A 24751-nucleotide genomic window follows, 5' to 3' on the forward strand; every position below is an offset into this window, starting at 1 on the left:
GCATGAAGATAGAACATTAATGTGGGCAAAAAAAAAAAAAAACATTTTGACTGAAACACGGCGTTTCAACTCTTCAGATCTGAAACGTTTTTAATAAGGCTGAGCAGAAACGGTTTCATCCCACTGCGCGTTTTGGATTACACACTCCCATGCTGCGTTTCTGATCGAACCCCTGTTTTTAATCTAGGTTTTCTTCTACCTTCAACCTTTCGCTCTCGAAGTCTCCTGCAATGGCCAGCCTCAACAGAGGCGGTGGCCCTTTGTATGGTGGAGGTTCTTACAGATCCAGGTACGTCCAACCCATTTCTCTTTGCTTCACCCTGCCCCTTGGTCCTTTGTCTCTCACTCTTATTTCCCTTTCTGCAGAGAAGGTCTCAGCGCTAGAGCAGTCTCTGGTTCTGAAGAAATTCAATTGAGGATCGATCCCCTGCATGCTGACTTAGATGAAGAGATTACGGGTCTTCGCAGGAAAGTTGGATTGCTTAAAAATGTGAGTTTCAATTCTGTTTCCATTCCGATGCTAAATTTTGATCAGTTTAAGTTAGATGCGTATTTGGGTTTGTTTGCTTTATTATTCACTTGGCAAAGAAAGAAAGAAGACTGATGCAATATGCTTTATGGATTCGCCTTTGTAACTCTGTGCCTGTGGGAGACTTATAAACCCGCGCAAGGGGAATTATACTATCTAAGTTGTAAAGAGAAAGCAATGCTCTTAACACTGCTAACTGAGGTGTTTTTGATCGGATTGTAAAGAAGCGTAATGATTCTACCAACTAGAAGAATAACATTTGAATTTAAAGATGAAATTGTGAATGTAGCATCTTAAGAATTTGGAGCAGCTGCCAAAGCCTCAAGCTGGATAAAAGAAAGGCAAATAAAATTATCCCTCATGACATTATTTAGTTGCACACTGAAATTACGGACTAAAAACAATATTAAATAGTTGAACGGTGGAAAAGGATTCATACAAGTAATCAAGGTGGTGTTTATGGCTTTGTTGTTTTATAGTTTTTAATGAATCAACAATAGCAAAATGCCGAATGCTTTAACTACGTGAGAAAACAAATGAGACTTAAGAGAACTAGTAAAATAGAAGAATTATGATTTAAGAGAGAGGGTGGGAAAAGAAAGATTAAGAGTTAAAAAAACTAGAGGAGGAAAATGGAAAGTTAATGCCCTGCCAAACTTTGATCCAGGAGGAGATGAAATGAATGAAAGACTAAGAAATGAATTCATAAAATAGAGAAAATATGGAAGTGAGGATGCAAGAGGTTTTTCCTATTGGACACTAATGATAAAAGTTTTGCTCTATCATGCCATCTAAATTCAATCTGATAGACCTCTTTTATTTATCTGTTGGGTACATAATTGGACTTATATTTTTCATTTGGTCATTTAGTATTGAACTAGAGGTCTATCAAAACAAGACAGGCTGAAAAACTTAGAAATAAGCTTAAGTTATTGTTTTGATAACCAAATTCTATGTCATATTGGAATATCCTATGGTTCAAGGACTTGGGATTGGTATCCCACAAGGATCCTACCACTGAAGAAAAATTTAGAGTAAATGTGTAATCACATCATGTTGTGGTTTGCAGATTGTAAGAACCTAATATCTGGATCAAGATTTTAACAATAGGAGAGAAATGTGTTCAACAATTTATAGAATTGAAGGTGTTTGTACAAGTAAAGTGAACGTATGTTGTTTTATTTTTCTATGCAGGTCATTGTCACTATTATTTGTATTTGCTCATTGTCTTTTGGATGCTCATTTTCATCCATCTCAGGTCCTACAAGCTGCAGTGAACAAACCTGTATTTTGTTAGTGAAATTTGGTTATTACATCCTTTTGGTGCTACAAAACAGAAGTTGGGTTCAAATCTTATCAAAAAATTGAAGTTCAGTCTGGATAAAAAAAATTTCTATAGCATAGTCATTGAACAATTTAAGGTTTTATTGAAAAGAGTTTTATGTTTTTTTAGGAAATTAACTGTGTCATCAGCAATTGACCATCCTTGTTCATCTTTTAGGTCGAATGAAAAAAAACATGAACTGCTGTATCTGGAAATTGTTAAGAAGATACTAATGTTTAAGCAGGCCATCATATGTTGCATAGATTTGAATTGGTTAATGTTATTATTGTTTTGCTTTAACATAACCAAAGGCTGTTGTTTGCTGATGTGGAGTTGATTTACATGTTGTGGTTTTTGTCACAACAATCGCTACTGCTAATAGTGACAATGCTTGTCTCTCTCCCATTGAATGTGGTTAGTAAATGATATTTCCTTCAATTTCAGAGGAACTTTCTTTTTGGCTTCAAGTCTCACTTCATATGAGATATCATGACAAAGAGAAGCTCTAAGAATAAAAAAGAAGAAATATCTATCAATTGGTCTTAGAGCAAAAAAGAAGCAATATCTGTCAATTGGTACTGATTGCTGAAGATATTAATGTTTAAAGTTTTAAACAGGCAATCATAGTAGTAATAAAGGCGTACCTTCAGCAATATCTGTCAAATGGTACTGATTGCTGAAGATATTAATGTTTAAACAGGCAATCATAGTAGTAATGAAGGTGTGCCTTAAGCAACATCTATCAATTGGTACTGATTGCTAAAGATATTAATGTTTAAACAGGCAATCATATTAGTAATAATTAATAAAGGTGTGCCTAAGGCACACCTGGGCATAAGGTTCACAGAGACTATGAGGCTTGCACCTCATAGGGGTGGAGGCAAGGTTCTATTTGAGAGGTGTACCTCATGTATTATTCCCTTATTCTTTGCCTTTTCCCCCCTTTTAATCTTAGCCATGAGTCTATGCTTATAAAAAAAAGGTGAGAAACTCTCTTGCAATCTAACATCTCTCAATTCTCAGTATTCTTTTAAAGAAAAAAAAGTCTCAGCTGTGATCCATCTAAGAAGCAAAATTCATGAAGCTGTTGATCAACCAAAAAAATCACACAAGTCATATTCTTTTCCCACCTTATTCTTGATCAATATTTGAGTACATACCTTCTTTCTCTCCCCTTCTGCTTAAAAATCAGTGATTCCTTTGCTCTTCTGCTCTTGGTCAGAGCTTTTGTGATCCTCCTTATTCTGTTCTTCTTTTCTCCTGGAATTTCTGGAACATTTATTTTTTCTCTCCTTTTTTCCTTCACTTCTTCTTATTCTTCTTCTCTTCTTATTCTTCTTCTTCTTCTTCTTCTGACTTGCTTTGCTGCTCTTAGTCAGAGTTGCTGTGAATCCCTTGAGGTGTAGGACAGCTTCAAGGATCTGCTGCCAACAGAGAAATTATGTGTTTTTTCTCATGTGAGCCCCTGGAAATTTGCTTCACAGGTTTCTGTTTTTTCCCCCCCTCACATTAATTTTTATGTCAGAATTGGGGATAGGGTTTGTTTTTGGGAGGATATTTGGGCGGGTGAGACTTCATTGGAATCTTCAGTTCCTCTTTTGTATAGACTGTCTTCTATTCATAACACATCAGTTTCAGAATTCTATTCTTCTGAGGTGGGCATTGTATCTTGGGACTTCCATTTTTTGGGGAGTCTCAATGAGAGAGAGAGAGAGACAGTAGATTTTTCAGAATTCTATTCTTCTGAATGGGGTGTTATATCTTGGGATTTCCATTTTTTGAGGAGTCTCAATATGTGTGTGTGTGTGTGTGTGTGTGAGAGAGAGAGAGAGAGAGAGAGAGAGAGAGATCACTTGCCTGTTGAGCGTTTTGAATTTTTTCAATCCTAATGGGTGGGGGGATGCTAGGCTTTGGATTGGGGACTCTTTGGGGTCTTTTTCTTCAAAGTCATTCATCTTACTAAATCTCTTAGCACTAGTCCTTTCTATTTGGATAAAGTTGTTTGGAAGGCTAAAGTCCCTTTATTGAAGCTTTCATTTGGACATTGGTTCTCAACAGGGTTAATACGAACAACTTGCTTTGGTCTAGGAGGCCCCTCAGAGCTCTCAGGCCAGGTGTTTGCATAATGTGTTCTCAGGAGAATGAGACATAGTCATTTATTTTTTACATTGTGGGATGGCGAGATTTTGTGGAACAATTGTTTTTTTGTTTTGGCTTTGGTGAGGTTTGGTTGGCACTGCAGACTGTTCATGAGTTCATAGCGACACGTTTTTGGGGTTGTGGAAGGGGTAGGAAAAAGAAGACGTTTTGGAATTGTGCTTTTTTTGCTACCTTGTCGACATTTTGGCTTGAAAGAAACACAAAAGTTCTTAGAGACTAGAAGACACCGCCGAGTTTGATTTGGGAGAAAGCTAACTTTTTTGGCTTCCTTTTGGGTTCACTCTTTTGGGGTTTTTGAGGGTCTTGCACTGTCCAATATCCATAGGGACTGGAAGGCAGTGTTCATGTAAATCTTTTGTATTTTCTCTTTCCTGGTTTTTTGGTTTGTTTGGAGGATGCCTTATCCTCTTTCTCTTTAATTGTTTTCTTCATCTTGTTTTAATGAAATCTTTATCCAAGAGAGAGAGAGAGAGAGAGAGAGATTAGAAGAAATTGAAGAGAAAAGGTAAGGGGAAGAAGAAGAAGGAAGAAGAAGAGTGGGGGAGAAGGAGATACACTTGGGGGTAAATGATTACACATTAGTTCTGAATTCAATTCAACATAACCACCTCCACATGGCTTTCAAACACTGTTTATAGGAAAGCTATAACACAAAAAATTACACATATACTCCTAAAACTACATAAACTACGAACACCCCCCTAAAATACACAAATATTACAAAAATCCCTCAAAAGTCAAAACACATAATCTTATTCATGGTTTTAAAACCTGGACTGGTGGCTGACCCGGTAAAGTCATTGTGTTGGTTGAACCGGTTAGATGGGTGGGTCAAACTGGTAGTCGAACCAGGTAGCGTCATATATATTATATATAGAATTAAATATATTAGTCAAAATGATTAATTGCAATATACAATTATTTACTAATAACAAATTAAATAAAATTTGTACAATTTTTATTGTTTGAAAATTACTGGAACTTATTACACCTTATAACTGTTATTAATATTTGTCAAATAAAAAATTAAAAGAAAAAGGAAAATTTTGAGTAAACTAAAAATTAATCAAATTTATTTAAATTGTTCTGTGAAAATACAAGTTGCCTTTCTTTAATGTATTATTTTGGCATGAATAATCTTATATATAATATATATTTATGTGTGGCTGGCAACTCACTCTCTTATGACACAATAGGTCACAGGTTCAAGACTCTCCTCATCCAAAAATGCATCATCAATTTTTTTCATTAAAGACTTTATTAAAGACATGAAGCCGGTTTAGGCTGGGTCAGTCCGGTTTTGACAGGGTTGCCTGGCTCAATCCCAGTTCTCTTCAAAACCGGGCCTGGAGAGGTAGCCTGACCGGTTTTCTTGCTGGTTCTGGTTATACCCGGTTGAACTGGCTGGTCTGGTCTGGGTTTGATAACCATGATCCCTACTACAAACAAACTAAACACTAAACATACATAATAAACAGCTAAGAGTATAGGGGATGAGAACCAAATAATCCATTGACCCTCTTCTTTGACAGGCCTCCAAATTTGTTCAAAATGATTGATCCAAATACCAGTTTCTCATCCTATATCAACGCCCACCCACTCCTGTGTGGGTTGGTGGTTTTTTTTTTTTTTGCTGTTTACCTCTGGAAATTCTGCTGCTTTTTTTTTTGGGGAACTATTCTTGTGAGTCAGTGTTGCAGGACAGCATCATGGAATTACAACCAACACATAATTTGGGGGAGATAAGAGGAATGGCCTTGAATTTTGAAAGATTGGAGGATCACAAATAAAATGCAATGAACTTGGACTCTTCAAAAGCCAGTGCTTGATTGACGCAAAAAACCTTGTACAAATGGCAGCAATTTGGTCTAAGTTTGATGCTGGAAAAACTGATGAATCTTTCAGATCTGTACTAGACTTCATAATCAACTTTCTCTGCAAGTTCTTAAAAAAGTTTCAGTTTTTTTTTGGCAGGAAAAATCAAAGTAAAGTTCACTGGAAGCAGATATATTATGGTTTGGTAAGTTGCAGAACAAGGGAAAATTTTCCCACATGCACATTGTAGGTGTGTGAGACTGTGAGGTGGGTGGCAAATTTCCAGTGATAAGATTTGGCATGGAGGTATATCAGAAGGTGGTAGGTTCAATGCTAGTGGTGATGTAAAGCTAGGATTTGGAAGGCTGGTGGCTGGGAAATCTTCTGCCAACACGTGGGATCACGTAGCTTGTTGGAAGGTGATGAAATTTTGAGGAAAGAATTTTTGAGGAAAGAATTTTTGAGGGTGCCTGTTTTGTTTGGTAATGGTAGTGTTGTGAAAGGATGACTAGAAAGAGGAGTTTGAAAATGAAGGGCATGACTGCAATTTCTGGACATTGCAGTTAGTTTTTTTTTAAAAAAATCTGGGACATGGAAATTGATGTATTACGGGGATAGAAAGTCAGAAGAGATAAAGAGAATCAATATTTTAAAAGGCTTAATCAAGGCTTGCCTGCCTATCATAACAGGCTTTTGCACCCTATTTATTAGAAAGCTTATCACAAGATATTACATATATATATATATATATATATATATCTGTAACAATACATGCAATTACAAAAGAACCCCCACAAATATTACAAATCCCCAAATACACATAATCCTATTATTGATTAAACTACAACAACAACAATAACAAGCTTTAAGTTTCATTAGGTGGGGTCAGCTACATGAATCCTTTTCTGCCAATTCACCCAATCAGGTGCGTTTTTCTCTATTACATTAAGGGCTACTAAATCCTTCCTCACTACCTCATTCCAAGTTATTTTGGGCCTACCCCTTTTCATGTTAACACAATGACTAACTCACTCCTCCTTACAAGTGCTCTAGGCCTATGTTTCAAATGCCTAACCATCTAAGCTGCCCCTCTCTTATCTTGTTTTCAACCGGTGCTATGCCTAAATTATTACGTATATGTTTCTTACTTTATCTTTTAATGTTAAACCACTGATCCACTTTAACATTTGCATCTCAGCAACTTTTATTTTTTGTACTTGTTTCTTAGTTGTTCAACATTTTGAACTATAAAGCATAACTAGCCTTATAGCCGTCTTATAAAACTTTCATTTTAATTTTAAGGGTATTCTATGATTATACAACACACCTGACACACTCCTCCATTTTACCCAACCTGTTTGAATTCTATGTACTACATCTTCTTCAATTTCCCCTTCAGCTTGCATAATAAATCCAAGATATGTAAATCTATCAGTGTTATTAATCTTTTGATTATCAAGTTTAAACTTCTCTCTATTGCTGCTCCTTGCATTACTGAAATTAATTATATTTCATATATTTTGTCTTATTCCTACTTATTGTGAACCCTTTAGACTCTAATGTGGCTCTCCAAAAAGTTCAAGCTTAGATTCCATTCCACTTCTACTATCATCAATCAACATGATATCATCTATAAACAACATACATCAAGAAATCTCATTTTGGATATTCTTAGTTAGTTCACCAATTACTAAAGTAAAAAGACAAGGACTCAAAGTAGAACCTTGATGTACACCTATTATGATTGGAAAATCTCTAGATTCACTTCCTACAGTCCTAACGCTAGTCACTACTCTATCATACATATCCTTAATTACCTCCATATATCTACTACAAACTCCCTTCTTTTCTAAGACTCACCAAAGAACTTCCCTAGGTATTCTATCATAAGCTTTCTCTTGATCAATAAAAATTATATGCAAATCCCTTTTCTTTTTCCTAAACTTTTCCATTGAACTTCTTAAAAGATAAATAGCTTCTGTTGCTGATCTCCTAGGCGTAAAACCAAATTGATTTTTCTGAAATTTTCGTTTCTAATCTTATTTTATGTTCAATTACCCTTTTCCATAATTTCATCGTATGACTCATAATCTTAATTCCATGATAGTAATTACAATTTTGAATATTGCCTTTGTTTTTGTACACAAGTGGTAATGTACTTTTCCTTCATTCTCTTGGAATTTTCTTGGTTTTTATTATAGTGTTGAATAGATTAGTTAACTAAACAATTCCTTTGTCTCCTAAACATTTCCAAACTTCAATTGATATTTTATCTAGTGCTATAGATTTCCCACTTTTCATATTTTTTAATGCCATCCGAACTTCAAGGACCCTAATTTTGCGAATAAATATTCTATTTTTAGTATTTTTCTCATTTGTCACTTCCAAGTTCAATCTTTCATTTTAGTTTTCATTAAACAACTTTTCAAAGTATCTCCGCCACCTCTTTTTATGTCTTCTTCTCTAATTAAGGCATTATCATTCTCGTCCTTTATACATTTTACATCACCTAAATCTTTGCATTTTCTTTCTCTAGCTCTAGCAAGTTTATAAATATCTTTTTCTCCTTTTTTTTGTATTTAGTTTAGTGTATAAAGTATCATAAGCTTTATGTTTAGCTTCACTAATAGTCTTTTTTGCATTTTTTTGTTTCTTTATATTTTTCAAGATTTTATATATTTCTACAAATTTTCCATATTTTATACCAATTTCTTTTTGTCTTGACAGATTTTTGTACTTCTTGATCCCACCACCAACTTTATTTACTACCCAAGTATCTTCCTTTGGACTCATCTAAAACCTCTTTTGCTATAGGATAGAATTTGCCATTCTATTCCAAACAATATTTGCATCAACTTAATACCCTATTATCCAATCACATTCTTTGCTCATTTTATCTTTAAATTCTATATTATCTCCTTTCAAGTTCCACGATCTTGTTCTCTTGTGTTGATTTATGCTACTCATCCATTTTTTAATATGTATATCTAATACTAAGATTTTATGTTGTGTAGTCAAACTTTCACCTGGAATAACTTTACAATCCTTACAAGATAGACGATCCTTGTTCTTAGTTATGAAGAAATCTATTTGGCTTTTACTGCACCCATTCTTGAAGGTTATTAAGTGTTCTTCTCTTTTTATAAAGCAAGTATTCAATATAACCAAATCATAAGACATGACAAAATCTAAGATTGTATCATCACCCTCATTTTTATCTCCATATCCATGGCCTCCATGTGTCCTCTCATATCTTATATTATCCTTTCCAATGTGACCTTTCAAATCAGCTCCTACAGATGTCTTTCAGACATTGGTATCCTTTGTAAAATATTGTCCATATCTTCCCAAAATTGTCTTTCAAGATTTTCTGCTAATCCTATTTAGGGAGCATATGCATTAATGATGTTCACTATCTCCAAGCCTAAAGCTATCCTGATTTTAATGATACTATCCCCTATTCTTTTAACATCTATTACGTTATCTTTTAGGTCTTTGTCTACAATAATACCCACCCTGTTTTATGTTTCTCTATACCAGTGTATTAAAGTTTAAATCCTGATTTTTTAAAATTTTCTTGCTTTCTCTCCTGCCCATTTCATCTCTTGAAGGCAAATTTAAGTTAATTTCCCTCCTTAACATTATTTTCACTATTTCCATACTTTTTCCCGTAAGAGTTCCTATATTCCAAGTTGCTAGTCTAATCTTAATTTTTTGTGCTTACTTATATATCCTCTGCCTTTTATATTGACTCGATCTATTCCCTTGACCTAGTTGAATTTGGTGAGAATTCATGATATCAGGATTTGACAAAGTTTTACATTGGCTGTTAGCTACCGAACACAACCCTGCTCCTTTAGACATAATTAATTAATTAATTAAACCCAACATCGCTTGTCCAATTCTTCTCCATTAATCTCCAACACCGGTCTATCCAAGTCTGACTTCTTGTCCTACATTAGTTTTTTTTTTTTTTTCTATGAATTTGTTCTACTACTTAATACTTTGGTATTTTAAAATTTCAAATATTGGTGCTAATGCATTTACAAATCTAGAATCCATTAGTTAGTACATTTTACACATAATTTTAGTAAATGTGTGCATAACCTTTATGAGGCATGCGCCATCGCCTTGTGCCTAGGCTCTAGGCAACCTTTGTGCCATAGATTTGAATTGGTTACATTATCATTGTTTTGCTTTAATATAACCAAAAGCAGTCAGATGTGATGACATTCAATTAATTTATTCACAACAATGGTTGTGCTGCAATAGACACCAATTGTCTAGTGACATATATGCGTCACCCGTTGATTGTAGATGGTAAAAGATCTTTGCTTCCATTGAAACAGGGACCATTCTTTTCAGATTTGAGTCTCGTCATATGAAATCATGACAAAGAGAAGCCATTTCTCCTTGATTTTTTATGTTTCCAATTGCTTTTATAAATCATTAAACCTTTTAATTTGACTCTCTCATGAGGTGCTTTCCTATTCTTTTCAGATTTGAGTCTCTTCATATGAAATCATGACAAAGAGAAGCCATTTCTCCTTGATTTTTAATGTTTCCAATTGCTTTTATAAATCATTAGACCTTTTAATTTGACTCTCTCATGAGGTGCTTTCCTATTATTGGAACCCCCCCCCTCCTTTCCTCATGAAAATTTGAAAATTTAATATTATATGATGTGGTTTATTAGTTCTCTTGTGATGCATTCAATGTTCTAAATGTTTTCACAAACAGTCGGTCCTAAGCTTGGGTAAAGGAGGATTGCATTAGGTAGCTGATAGCTAGAGTAAAACTTGTCAGATCTCTATAAATGAATCCTTACTAATTATGGGTTGGGGTCATCCCTACGAACGACTCATTGCATTTATACTGATTGGGTGCAATGAGAAATGGGGGAGGGAGGTTGGGCTAGGCTGTCCCCTTGAAGCGATGTGCTATGCTGGCGCTCGGGTATGGTGTCAAATATGTGAGGGTTCCTACAACATTTTGGACCTGGATGGGTAAAGGAAGTTAGTTTAAGAGACCAGAGTTATATTAGCAACATGAATGCGTCACAAGAGAAGCCATTTCTCCTTGATTTTTTATGTTTCCAATTGCTTTTATAAATCATTAGACCTTTTAATTTGACTCTTTCATGAGGTGCTTTCCTATTCTTTTCAGATTTGAGTCTCTTCATATGAAATCATGACAAAGAGAAGTCATTTCTCCTTGATTTTTTATGTTTCCAATTGCTTTTATAAATCATTAGACCTTTTAATTTGATTCTCTCATGAGGTGCTTTCCTATTATTGGAACCCCCCCTCCTTTCCTCATGAAAATTTGAAAATTTAATATTATATGACGTGGTTTATTAGTTCTCTTGTGACGCATTCAATGTTCTAAATGTTTTCCCGAACAGTCGGCCCTAAACTTGGGTAAAGGAGGATTGCATTAGGTAGCTGATAGCTAGAGTAAAACTTGTCAGATCTCTATAAATGAATCCTTACTAATTATGGGTTGGGGGCATCCCTACGAACGACACATTGCATTTATACTAATTGGGTGCAATGAGAAATGGGGGAGGCAGGGTGGGCTAGGCTGTCCCCTTGAAGCGATGTGCTATGTCGGCGCTTAGTGTCACGAGCTAAGCTTGTTCAAGGCATTATGCTTGCCTGTGACCGCTTACCTCGTGTGTTTGGGATGGGTTTCCATCATGTAAATACTAGTATAGAGTTATTTTCCAGTATTTATTTCATTGTAAGCCAAATAAGGCAGTATGACTCCTCGGTCACTTTGATGTTTCCTAGTGCCAGAGTGAGAATAGCCCAGAAAGCTCTTTAGGGGAGGGTGAGTGTTCATCAATCATTGTAAAACTAACTAGCAATTGTCAGCGTGCTTAGCCTACTTGCCTCCCTCGCTAAGTACAATATGTCAACGGAGGATTTGTTAATGAATTACGTTTGCTTCAATGTTTATTGTTTGGTTGCCACGGCTTTCATGAATTGATTATTATTTCCGCTGCTATCTGATTGAATGTTAATGAAAGTGTTTCGTGGATGAATGTTGGTAAACGATAGGCTGGCTAGTTAAGCAAGAGTGCTTTAGCTAGCGCCGCACGGCTCCTTCACAACGGTGTGAAAAAGGCGGACCGTGACATTTGGTATCAGAGCCAAGTCGGTGACACTTGGTGAGAGCCCAAGGCTCAGTTGCTACGAGAATTCAGTTACCTTCGTTGTGGGATTTTGGAAGTTTTGGTAATTGACCATGGCACCAAACAATGCTGAAAGACTTAGTGCACTGGAAGCACAGGTTGAAGAGACAACCAACAATATGGCCAACGAGATGGCCCAACTGAGGGGACTTGTTGATGAGGTGATGGGATCACAGCAACATCAAGCAAGTTTGACAAGTGAAATGTCAGAGGACTTTCACCACACTGTCGAAACTTTGCAGGCCCGGATGGCTGATCTGGATGCAAAGGTGAATTTGATGGTTCTTGCTATGGGGAACTCCAACACTCCAGGAGTTAGTAAGACCAAGGTACCTGAACCCAGGATGTATGGGGGTGCCTGTGATGCTAAGGAGTTAGAGAACTTCTTGTTTGATATGGTACAGTATTTTTGCGCTGTGAGGATACCCTCAGAACAGGTGAAAGTGGATACTGCAACCATGTACTTGGTGGGTGACGCCAAACTATGGTGGCGTGCTAAATACAATGACATTGAGAATGGAAACTGTGTAATTGATAGTTGGGCAGACTTGAAGAGAGAGCTCAAGGCCCAATTCTTTTTTGAAAATGTTGAGTATAATGCAAGGAGAAAACTGAGAGATCTCAAGCATACGGGGTCGATCAACGAATATGTGAAACAATTTTCTGCTTTAATGTTGGATATTCAGGATATGTTGGAGAAGGACAAGTTGTTCTATTTTCTTGAGGGGATGAAACTGTGGGCAAGGACTAAACTTCATAGACAAAGAGTTCAAGACTTGTCTACTGCACAAGCTGCTGCAGAATGCTTGACTGACTATGCTGGGGAGAAAACCACTTCGTCCAAAGGATCTGGCGGAGAGGGAAACAATGGAAAGTCTTTCAAGAAAGGCAAACCCAAGAATGGGGGAGCCGACTATAAAGCATCAACCTTAAAGGAAGCTTCGTCGTCTCGAGGGTTCAACACACCCAAGGGAAAGGGTAAACTTGAGTGTTTCCTGTGTCGAGGTCCTCATAGAGTTTTTGAGTGCCCTCACAAGGCATCACTTAATGCTTTACAGGCTTCCATTGCCGAACAAGCAGTGGAAGACGATGGGGAAGAAGATGAGACCCCGAGGATGGGTGCAAAGCGGCAGGTGAGCGCATTGGAAAAGCAGGCGAAAGCCCCAAAGGTTACACGAGCCAGAGGGCTAATGTTTGTGGACTTGAAAATCAATGGGAAGAGCACCCGCGCTATGGTGGATACCGGGGCTACCCATAACTTTGTTTCGCAACCAGAAGCTTGGAGACTCAACTTATCTTTAGAGAAGGATACAGGACGCATGAAAGCAGTTAATTCTGTAGCCCAGCCTACTCTGGGAGTAGCCAAGCAAGTTACTGTGAAGCTTGGGCAATGGGAAGGTCATGTGAATTTCACAGCAGTGCCATTGGATGACTTTCCAGTCATTTTGGGAATGGAGTTCCTAAGGGGAACGAAGGCAGTGCTGATGCCTTCGGCTGGTTCCCTATGTCTGATGGGAGATCACCCATGCATGGTACAAGCTGTTGCAACGAAAGGAGATGATGGGAAGTTCCTTTCAGCCATGCAACTCAAGAAAGGTCTGAGGAAGGGAGAGCAGACATATCTAGCCACGGTGGTGGTAGATAAAGAAGTAGGCAAAGAGCTGGTGCCTACAACTATCCAAGCGGTGTTGGATGAGTACAAGGAGGTGATGCCGGATAAGGTACCTCACGAATTACCTCCAGTACGGGGTGTGGAGCATGAGATCGAGTTGTTTCCAGGGGTGAAACCACCTGCAAAAGGGCCATATCGGATGGCGCCTCCAGAGTTGGCGGAATTGAGGAAGCAACTTGATGAGTTATTGGAAGCGGGATATGTTCGCCCTTCCGAAGCACCATTTGGAGCACCGGTGCTGTTTCAGAAGAAACACGATGGGAGCCTGCGGATGTGTGTAGACTATCGTGCGCTCAACAAGGTGACAGTGCGCAACAAGTATCCTATTCCGTTGATTGCTGATTTATTGGATCAGTTGAGTCACGCCAAGTACTTCACTAAACTTGACTTGAGGTCAGGCTACTATCAGGTGAGAATTGCTGATGGGGATGAGCCGAAGACTACTTGTGTGACACGGTATGGGGCATATGAATTCTTGGTGATGTCGTTCGGGTTGACTAATGCGCCTGCAACATTCTGCACCTTGATGAACCAGGTTTTCCGTGAATACCTTGACAAGTTTGTCATGGTGTACTTGGATGATATTGTTGTCTATAGTTCCACTCTGGAGGAACATAAAGAGCATCTGCGGAAGGTATTCGATAGGCTGAAGGGGAACAGTCTATATATGAAGAAAGAGAAGTGCTCTTTAGCTCAGAAAAGCATCAAATTCCTTGGTTATGTGATTGACCAAGGTCATATCAGAATGGATATGGAGAAGGTGAGGGCAATTCAAGAATGGAAGATCCCAACAACAGTGAAAGAGTTGCGTTCTTTTCTTGGCCTTGCCAACTACTACAGGAAGTTCGTTGAGGGGCATTCACGGAGAACGGCCCCTATGACAGAACTACTAAAGAAGGGTCATGGGTGGAACTGGACAGAGGAGTGCCAGGGAGCCTTTGATGACTTGAAGGATGCCATGATGAGAGATCCGGTTCTGGCTCTTCCGGATGTCATGAAACCCTTCGAGGTACAGATAGATGCATCAGACTTCGCCCTTGGAGGAGTCTTGATACAGGAGGGACACCCTGTTGCGTACGAAAGCCGTAAGCTTAGTGAAGCGGAGCGGAAGTACACAGCTCAAGAGAAGGAGATGTTAGCGGTGATACATTGTCTCCGTGTGTGGAGGCATTACTTACTTGGGGCAAGGTTTGTGGTGAAAACAGATAATTCAGGTGTTAGCCATTTCTTCACACAGCTAAAGTTGACACCCAAGCAAGGCCGATGGCAAGAATTCTTGGCAGAGTTTGATTTCTCATTTGAGCACAAGCGGGGCGATTGAACCAAGTCGCGGATGCACTGAGTAGAAAGGCCGAACTGGCGGCCTTACAAATGGTAACACATTTGACTTCAAGTATTGTTACCACAACGATGTGGGAGCGCATCAAAGAGAACTTAGCCAAAGATCCAGTTGCGCAGAACTTAATGAAACTTACCGAAGAAGGGAAGGCACGACAGTTTTGGATGGAAGATGGATTGCTGATAACCCATGGTAACCGGCTCTTTGTGCCAAGAGCAGGTGATCTGAGGAAGACATTGCTGAAGGAATGTCATGATACCATGTGGGCCGGACATCCAGGATGGCAGCGCACTTTGGCCTTATTGAAGCGGGGGTACTATTGGCCGCACATGCTTGATGATGTGGTTGATTATACCCGAACTTGTCTCACTTGCCAACAAGACGTGGTTGAGCGGAGTAAAACTGCTGGGCTGTTGGAGCCCCTACCCGTACCGTCCAAACCGTGGGAAAGTGTCTCATTGGACTTCATCACCAACCTGCCCAGAGTGGGAGACGCAGGGTCTATACTTGTTATTATAGACAGGTTTTCGAAGTATGGTACATTCATAGCCGCACCGAAGTACTGTTCGGTAGAGGAGACAGCACAGTTGTTTTTTAAGAACATTGTGAAATATTGGGGTGTTCCCCACGACATTGTTAGTGACCGAGACTCAATATTAACCGGCAACTTCTGGACAAAACTTTTCAGAATCCTCGGTTCACGACTAGAAATCTCTTCGAGTTATCACCCACAGACAGATGGACAGACGGAGAGATTCAATGGGCTACTTGAAGAGTACTTGCGCCACTTTGTCAACGCCAACCAGAAGAATTGGGTGCAACTACTTGATGTGGCTTAGTTCTGTTTCAATGCTCAAAAGTGCTCCACAACCAACAAGAGTCCTTTTGAGCTTGTTACAGGCCAGTAGCCGCTGTTACCTCACACAGTGGATGAGCCGTACATAGGAAAGAGTCCCAGGGCGTACGTCTTTACCAAAGAATGGAAACGAAATGTTGAGATTGCCCGAGCCTATCTCGAGAAAGCTACTAAGCGGATGAAGAAGTGGGCAGATCAAGGGAGAAGACTGCAGCACTTCAACGTAGGTGACTTGGTGCTTGTTAAGCTCAATCCTGAACAAGTCAGGTCACTATGAGGACGAGATAGGAGACTACTTCGCAAATATGAAGGACCAGTTCCCATCTTGGCCAAAGTCGGGAAGGTCTCCTACAAAATCGACCCTCCGACTTGGATGAAAGTGCATCCTGTGTTTCACGTCAGCTGCCTCAAGCCGTACAACGCCGACACCGACGATCTAAGCAGAAATCAGTCAGCCAGAGCAGAAGTGAGTACAATGCAACCTGACAGACGTGAAGTTGAAGAAATCCTTGCAGACAGAGAGTTCACATCCTCAAGGAAGAAGCGGCAGGAATTCTTAGTAAAGTGGAAAGGCCTTGGTGACGAAGAAATTAGCTGGGTTTCTGCGGAAGACATGCAACCGTTCGTAGACGAAGTTGAAGTGTACCTAGCGTCAAAGTCTACGGGGACGTCGACCGCATAAGTGGGGGAGAATGTCACGAGCTAAGCTTGTTCAAGGCATTATGCTTGCCTGTGACCGCTTACCTCGTGTGTTTGGGATGGGTTTCCATCATGTAAATACTAGTGTAGGGTTATTTTCCAGTATTTATTTCATTGTAAGCCAAATAAGGCAGTATGACTCCTCGGTCACTTTGATGTTTCCTAGTGCCAGAGTGAGAATAGTCCAGAAAGCTCTTTAGGGGAGGGTGAGTGTTCATCAATCATTGTAAAACTCACTAGCAATTGTCAACGTGCTTAGCCTACTTGCCTCCCTCGCTAAGTACAACATGTCAACGGAGGATTTGTTAATGAATTACGTTTGCTTCAATGTTTATTGTTTGGTTGCCACGGCTTTCATGAATTGATTATTATTTCCGCTGTTATCTGATTGAATGTTAATGAAAGTGCTTCGTGGATGAATGTTGGTAAACGATAGGCTGGCTAGTTAAGCAAGAGTGCTTTAGCTAGCGCCGCACGGCTCCTTCACAACGGTGTGAAAAAGTCGGACCGTGACACTTAGGTATGGTGTCAAATATGTGAGGGTTCCTACAACATTTTGGATGTGGATGGGTAAAGGAAGTTAGTTTAAGAGACCAGAGTTATATTAGCAACATGGAATATAGGAACACTTGTAGGTAGAAGTATGGAGATGGTTGACACAATGATTAGAAGAAATATTAATGTAATCTACCTTGAAGAAACTAAGTGGATAGGGGTGAAAGCTAGAAAATTGAAAAATTAGGATTTAAACTTTGATACACTGGAAAAGAAAAATATAAGAATGGGGTAGAAGTCATTGTAGACCTTTCCTAAAATATAGTTTTGTAGTTGTTGAAAAAGTAGGGGATAAGATCATAATAATCAAGATGGTCTTAGGTCAAGAGATAATAAATCTCATTAGTTCTTATGCTCCTCAAATTGGCTTAGATGAAAAGCTTAAAGGACAATTTTTGGAAGATATGGATAGTTTTATACAAGGATATTTGGGATTGAGACAATGTTCATAGGAGTTGATTTTAATGAATTCATTGAAAATGATAATAAAATTCATGAAAGGGTACATAAAGGACATGGGTATGAATTAAAAATGAGTTTGGTGATATGATCTTTGACTTTGTCATGTCATATGATCTTATTACAACAAATACATGTTCTAAGAAGAGAGAGGAATACTTTTTAATAACCTTTAAGAGAGGACAGAATAAAAGTAAAATATAGTTTTTCTTGACCAGGAGGGTAGATTATTTATCATTTTAAAAATATTTTTCCCTCAACTAGAAGGGTATATTGTTTATTATTTTCCTTTGTGATTAGCAAAGAGAAATATTATTAATTGAAGGATGAATGCATCAAGGGGATGCCACCGAAGTACAATAGAAATAACAAAAAAAAAAAAAAATACCAACCCTCACTAATATAGAAACATGAAAAGATTTGAGAATTATAAAGAAGCAAGAAAAATGCAAAAAAGACCGTTAGTGAAGCTAAACATGGAGTATATTGTAATCTATATGCTACATACAAAAATGGGAAAAGAGAGATATTTAAACTTGCTAGAACTAAATAAAGAGCAAAGACTTAAGTATTGTAAAATGTATAAAAAGTGAGGATGATAGTATTTTGATTATGTAGGAAGACATAAAAGAAAGATGTTGAAGTTACTCTAATAAACTATTTAATGAAAACCAAGTAGAAGGCTTGAAAATGGAAAGACCAAGAACTATAGGACCAGATGACATTCAATTGAAGTTTGGAAATGCATAGGTGATAATGAAATTATATGGTTAACTAATTTATTTAACACAATGATAAATTCTAAGGTTAAGTGTGGTTTGTGGAATGCCTATTGCCTATTCTCAAGAATAGATTATTTTAAGTAGGTTAGTTAGAATTAGTTATACAAAAAAATTATATTATAAATAAAATAACAACTGCAAAATATTCGGTAAGAGACTGAGTTAGAATTATGGAGAGAAACTTTGGGATCTAGAAGTTTTAGGATAAGTAGAAATAAAACAGAATATATGAAACATAATTTTAGTAATGATAGACGGAATATTGGAGACAAAGTTAAACTTGATGATGAAGAAATAAATAATACTTGTAGATTTCAATAGCTTGGATCTATTATGCAAGCTGAAGTAGAAATCGAAGATGATGTAATGCAGAGTTAAAGTAGGTTGGGTAAAATGGAGAAGTGCTTCAAGTGTGCTCTGTGATCATAGAATACCCTTAAAATTGAAAGGGAAGTTTTATAGGACAACTATAAGACCAGTTGTGTTATATGGATCGGAATATTGGGCAACGAAGAAACATAATATCTAAAAAGTAAAAGTTGCCAAGATGAAAATGCTTGGATGATTGAGTGGTATAACATTGAAAGATAAATTAAGGAATGAACATATTCGTGGTCAGTTAGGTGTAGTTCCTATAGAAGATAAGATAAGGGAGGGACGACTCAGATGGTATGGACACTTGCAACGTAGGCCACATAGTGCACCTGTGAGGAAGAGTGACTTAGTTACTGTGGGGAGTAGTAGAAGGGGTAAGGGTAGACCTAAAATAATTTGGGAAGAGATAGTGATTAAGGATTTAATATCCTTGAATCTATCAAAAGAAATGGTCCATGATTGCATAAATTGACCGAAAAGGATTCATATAGCCGACCCTACCTAGTGGGACTAAGGCTTGGTTTTGCTGTTGTTGTTGTTGTACAATAAGGAATAGACAAGAAATAACTATTCCCAAATTTCATCATGGAGATGTCTATTCATTTCTTATTACATGTTGAATGAAATAATTAGGAATATATAAGGAATAACTATTCCTTTTATTTCCAAAATTTAAACTATATTCCATCTTATTCTAATGAGTAGCTATTTTGCCGAACCTAATGAAGCCATAAGAAAATGGTAGACGAAAGGAGGAAAAACATGTTAATATTATATACAAAAAAGAATGAGATGTTCAAAATTGTTATAATTGTTGTGGAATTAAACTTATGAATTATACAATGAAATTGTCAGAAAGGGTGATTGAACAAAGATTATGGTTAGAAACAACAATCTTGGAAAATTAGTTTGGTTTTATGTCTCGAACATTAATTATAAAAGCTATATATCTTTTAAGAAGATTAATGGAAAAATTTAAGGAAAAGAAGAGGGACTTGCATATGGGCTTTATTGACTTAGTAAAAGCCTAAGATAGGGTACTTAGAGAAGTTCTATGGTGGATTTTAGAGAGAAAAAAAAAGGAGTATATTGTAGTATAGTGATGCCATTAAGGATATGTACACTTGAGTAATGACTAGCGTTAAGATTAGGGAATTTCCAATCACAGCATGTGCACATCAAGGATTTGCTTCAAGTTCTTATTTTTTGCATTAGTAATGGATGAACTTATTATGAGTATCCAAATTGAGGTTCCATGGTGTATGTTGATGCTGTTTGCAAATAATATTGTCTTGATTGATGAAATTAGGGGTGAAGTAGAATCTTTGTTAGAATTATCGAGAGAAACTTTAGAATGTAAAGGTTTTATGATAAGTAGAAATAAGACAATATATGAAATGTAATTTTAATCATGGTAGGAGGAATATTGGAGAAAAGATTAAACTTGATGGTGAAGTTATTTATAGCAGTACTAGATTAGGTACCTTGGATTTATTATGTAGGCTGAAGGAGAGATGGAAGAAGATGCTATGCATAGTTCAATTAGTGTGGGTAAAATGGTGAAGTGCTTTGAGTGTGACCATAGAATATCCCTAAAATTGAAAAGGAAGTTTTATGGGACGACTATAACACCAACTATTCTATATAGATCAGAATGTTGGGTAATTAAGAAACAAGATATTCTAAAAGTAAAATTTGTTGAAATAAGAATGTTAATGTGGATGAGTGGTATAGTGTTAAAAGGTAAATTAAGGGGTGAATATATTTGTGGTAAGTTAGACATAACACTTGTAAAAGATAAGGGAGGGACAACTCATACTGTTTGGGCATTTGCAACTTAGGCCAAATAGTGCACCTGTGAGGAGTAAGCTAGTTAGTGTTAGTAGTAGTACAAGGGGTAGGGGTAGACCTCAAACTATTGCTGGAAATTGTTCACAATTATGTAAATTGGCGGAAAGGATTCATATAGCTGACTCCATCTAGTAGGGCTTAAGGCTAGATTTTTTGTTGTTATTGCAAATTTTTTAAAAAATGGGTTATTTATGTAAGTATAAGAATTAAATTTTAAAAGATTTGATATTTGAATTGAGCATGATAGGAGTTTAAGATGAGCAATCCCAACTGCCCGGCCAAGTGCCGCTACAGCAGACCTGGCCACAGCTTCCTTCAAACCGATCACTTTTGCTCTTTGGTTGTTCTAGTCTTTTGATGTTCATTTATTCATTGCCAAGGTTTTTATTTTTCCTCCTCCATTGCCATGTGGCCCATGGCATTGAACATTAAATTGCGATATCATATTCATTGTCTGCCATGAGGCACTGGTCATTGGGTATCTTGCTATGCCTCTCCTATAATATCTGCTAAGTGTATGCATGAATCTTGTAATTGCATAAATATGAATCTTTATCATATAAATATATAATTCATCCTAAAAAATCTGTAGTCATTGAACACGCACAGTGCGTGTACAATATATTTCCATTTATTTTTTGTATAATTAGTTAATTTTTAATTTTTATTTGTATTTTAAATCTTTATTCTCTTCATTTACTTCCTATCCCACTATAAGCTATTGCAAATCATTGTTGGACAATTTTTATTAAGTATTAATAAATTTTTTGGTTGAAACTTAAAGTTTGCATAGAGATATGTTAGGATTTGAAAAAATAAACACCAAAGAAAAATAAATTGCTGAAAAGTTTAATACATAATATGTATTCCATTATATCTAAAATTTATGACATAAAAAGGAATGTTGCTTTTACTCTCTCTCTCAAAAAAAAAAAAAAAGGGAAGGGCTTTGTTCTGATTTTGTTATGTACTGTAAATGAAGTTTTGTACTTTATTTTTTTAATGTCATCTTATTTAAAATGACATTAGTATTAATTTCTATATTTATATATCTTAATTTTGAATCTGTTTAAATTGATAAAGTATATATAAGTTGACATTTCAAGTGTATGCTTTTGGCCCTTCCTAAATGAATCCAAGCTGTGTACTGTTTGCAAGGCCATTTCTTTTTGACAGCTTGGTCATGTTCATTTTCCTGTAGTTTTACTCTCTTGAGCAATCATATTCTTTGTATTGCAAGTAGTCATTTACTCAGAATAAAATTGCAACAACCTGTAAAGGTCAAATGTCAATTTTTTATGCTTTCCACATATTGTAGTGCTTTCTCCACTTTTATGTTTTTCTTTGCTTATTTGTCGTACTCTTATGTTGTGGCCATTAGGTGCAGTTTCCACTTTCTTTGTTCCATTTTGCTCTGAGGTTGTTCTTACCTCCTAGCTAGTGATTTTTTTAGCTTGTTTAGACTTCTAATTTTACTTTTGACTTATGCGCCCTTTTTTATATTTAAATTTTACACTTTGTGGGGCCTCAATTTAACTTGGTCATTCACGTGTTAAGCGCAAAATAAATGTGCATGCATACATAAATATTGCTGATTAGATGCTGAAATTGATTGGTTTAGGAATTGAAATTAAAACTCAGAAAGTTGGAATTTGGATTAAACTTGTCCTCATTTTGAATGCTTTTTTTTTTCTTCCCTTGTGCCTCTCTGATCCTTGCATATGCACCTGTGCACACAGAGATGCATATTAAGTTAAAATTTTTGCTTTCAAGCTCTTCTTGAGCTTTTTTATTTTTTTATTTTTTATTTTGGTTATTTTTGTTGTTGAAGTAGTTCTTATATTGGCATGTTGTCCTTCTCTCCCTGTTTCTTTTCTGGAAGTTAGACACTAAATTCTTTAAGCTGCATTATTTCCATGCATTGTGTTGGATCATGAAAAATTGAAGTTTATTTACTAAACAAAATATTATCATATTCTATCCTTAGGGACATATGGGTTGAGATAAATTTATCTTTGTTTTTGAAAAGTTCATTCTTATGTATGTATTGAGCTGTATGTAAAACATTAAATGCATCCTTGTAAGATGTTCATTTTTTTCCAGAACGTGTGTCAGCAAGTTAAAAGACTGCATAAGCATTTCTGAATGCCCACATTCCTGAACTCTTCCATGTTGAAGTGGTTTCATTTTTCATCTGTTTCTGAAACTGAACATATGGTCTGCAGATTAATAGAAGGCTAAATTCTTTATAGTAGTTTGCCAAACTATCGGGGTCAATGTTTGCCTGTTCCTTTTTTTGTCAAGAGTGAGAATGAGCAAAATGAGGCTAGTCTTGTGTTTGTCCTAACAGTTCTGGGCTCTGTTTTAGCGGATGACACCCCAATCATCAAAATATTGGTCTCTACCACCCTGCAAGCTCATTGTCATTTTGTGGATTGTCACAAGTGTGCTTGTCTCATTACACACATTGCTTGATTATTCCTGCTCTCATTATTCTGTGAATTCTTATTAAAGTTTTGCTTTGCAGGTAGCTCAAGAAATTGAGTCAGAAGCAAAATTTCAGAATGACTACCTCTCTCAACTGGTAAACTTTTCTCTCAGCCTACTCACAATCGCATTTTAAGTGTTGGTATGCTTCCATTTAACTTGGTTGTACATCGGTTGTTTCCCTTACGTTCTTAAGTCCCAAAGAAGGAGAAATTCTTCACCCTGCGCTTGGGAGCATGGATTGGGATCTTGGATTTAGATTTGTGTGGATTTTGATAAAACATTATACAAGTTTGTGTTGAGTTTCTTCCAAACCCACATGAATCTAAATCAAAGCCCTGAAATCCATACTCCCAAATATCTCAGGGTAGGGCTTCACCATCTATTTATTGGGTCCCACGCATTTTTGGGGTGTGGTGCACCAAATAAATGTGGACACATGACCTACCACACCAAAAATTAAAAAGAAAGCATCTGGTCGTAGCAGTGTCTGGGTTTAACAAATTTCCATTATTCTGGGTGAAGTGAAAAACAGACTGGATTCTGACAAACTCGCTGCTTCTGGTTCTTAACGACAGCAAATGACAGTGGCTAAAGCTCAGGCGGGGTTGAAGAACAACATGAGAAGGTTGAACAGGACCATTGCTAAACACAGCTCAAATCACATCCTTCATGTGGTCCTTTTTGGACTCTTGTGTTTCTGTGTGGTTTACTTATGGTCCAAGCATCTTAGAAGATGATGAACAATTTCTTTAGCTTGGCCACAACGAAGCCCTTCTGCCTCAGATGATTTGCTGATCAGAAATTGGCAAGCATGTCCAGGGACAATGCAGATTGGAGCTGCCTCTGGACTTGGTCAATGTTGTTATAAAAATGAAATCAGTGTTTTTTTGTTTTAAACATTTTTTTTTTCTTTTTCTATGGAATAGAAGACCCCTGAAGTTACATCCGTTGTGCTGAAGCATTCTGTGTAGTGAAGACTACATTTGAACCAAAGAAAGTGCCTTCCTCTTCACTCCTTACATGTGAATGGAATCGTGATAAGAATAAGGCCTCCTGGCCTACTTGAGAGTAAAATATTCATTATGATATCATAAAATTCAAAATTCGTACCATGATTGAGTGATTACCCACAAACCCACAATATATCATTCTTAAATCATTATTGAAGTTAAAAATTGTGTGTGTGTGTGAGAGAGAGAGAGAGAGAGAGAGAGAGAGAGAGAATTATAGATCTAAATTGTGCTATGGTTGGATGGCTACCAATAATTGTTCGTTTAGACTACTAGTGAGTTGAAATTTAGAGAGAGAGAGAGAGAGCATAAATTAAAAAATTGTAGTATGGTGGGATGGCTACCAAGAGGGGGAGAACTATGGTAAATGACTAGCTAAGCATTAGGGATGTGGGCTGTGGGAAGTAGCTAGGGCTGGAAATGAGTAGGTTAGGTAGGGTCGATGTTAGTATGGTTAGGCATCCAAACAACTCAGCTGTTTGCTCAACCTTCACTCTGAAAACGCTAGCTGTTTAAAGCCTGTCTTCCTTCCTTACCAAAAATGGTAGCCAAAGAAAAGTTCTTCCAATTCTAAGAAAGATCAATCCTGAAATGGCCATCAACAAATCACAAACTCCATTGTTATGCAGATGATGGGAC

The 24751-nt window shown here is 37.1% G+C and overlaps 1 protein-coding gene across 1 annotated transcript; it reads left to right on the top strand.

Annotated features, from left to right (window-relative positions):
• LOC131160655 (bet1-like protein At4g14600) lies at positions 1-24114 on the top strand. Its single transcript, XM_058116507.1, has 4 exons — positions 1-289; positions 367-490; positions 23140-23196; positions 23678-24114. Exons 1-4 carry the CDS (start codon positions 231-233, stop codon positions 23837-23839), a joined length of 402 nt encoding a protein of 133 aa, XP_057972490.1. The 5' UTR covers positions 1-230; the 3' UTR covers positions 23840-24114.
• The last annotated feature ends 637 nt before the right edge of the window (positions 24115-24751 follow it).

This window comes from Malania oleifera, chromosome 7 (assembly GCF_029873635.1).
Source record: "Malania oleifera isolate guangnan ecotype guangnan chromosome 7, ASM2987363v1, whole genome shotgun sequence".
Classification (NCBI taxonomy): Eukaryota; Viridiplantae; Streptophyta; class Magnoliopsida; order Santalales; family Ximeniaceae; genus Malania; species Malania oleifera.

Coding starts and splice junctions, on each gene's coding strand:
- LOC131160655 (XM_058116507.1), top strand. CDS start 231: ATGGCCAGCCTCAACAGAGGCGGTGGCCCTTTGTATGGTGGAGGTTCT. Junction 491..23,139: donor AAGTTGGATTGCTTAAAAAT/GTGAGTTTCAAT, acceptor TTTGCTTTGCAG/GTAGCTCAAGAAATTGAGTC. Junction 23,197..23,677: donor ATGACTACCTCTCTCAACTG/GTAAACTTTTCT, acceptor TCTTAACGACAG/CAAATGACAGTGGCTAAAGC.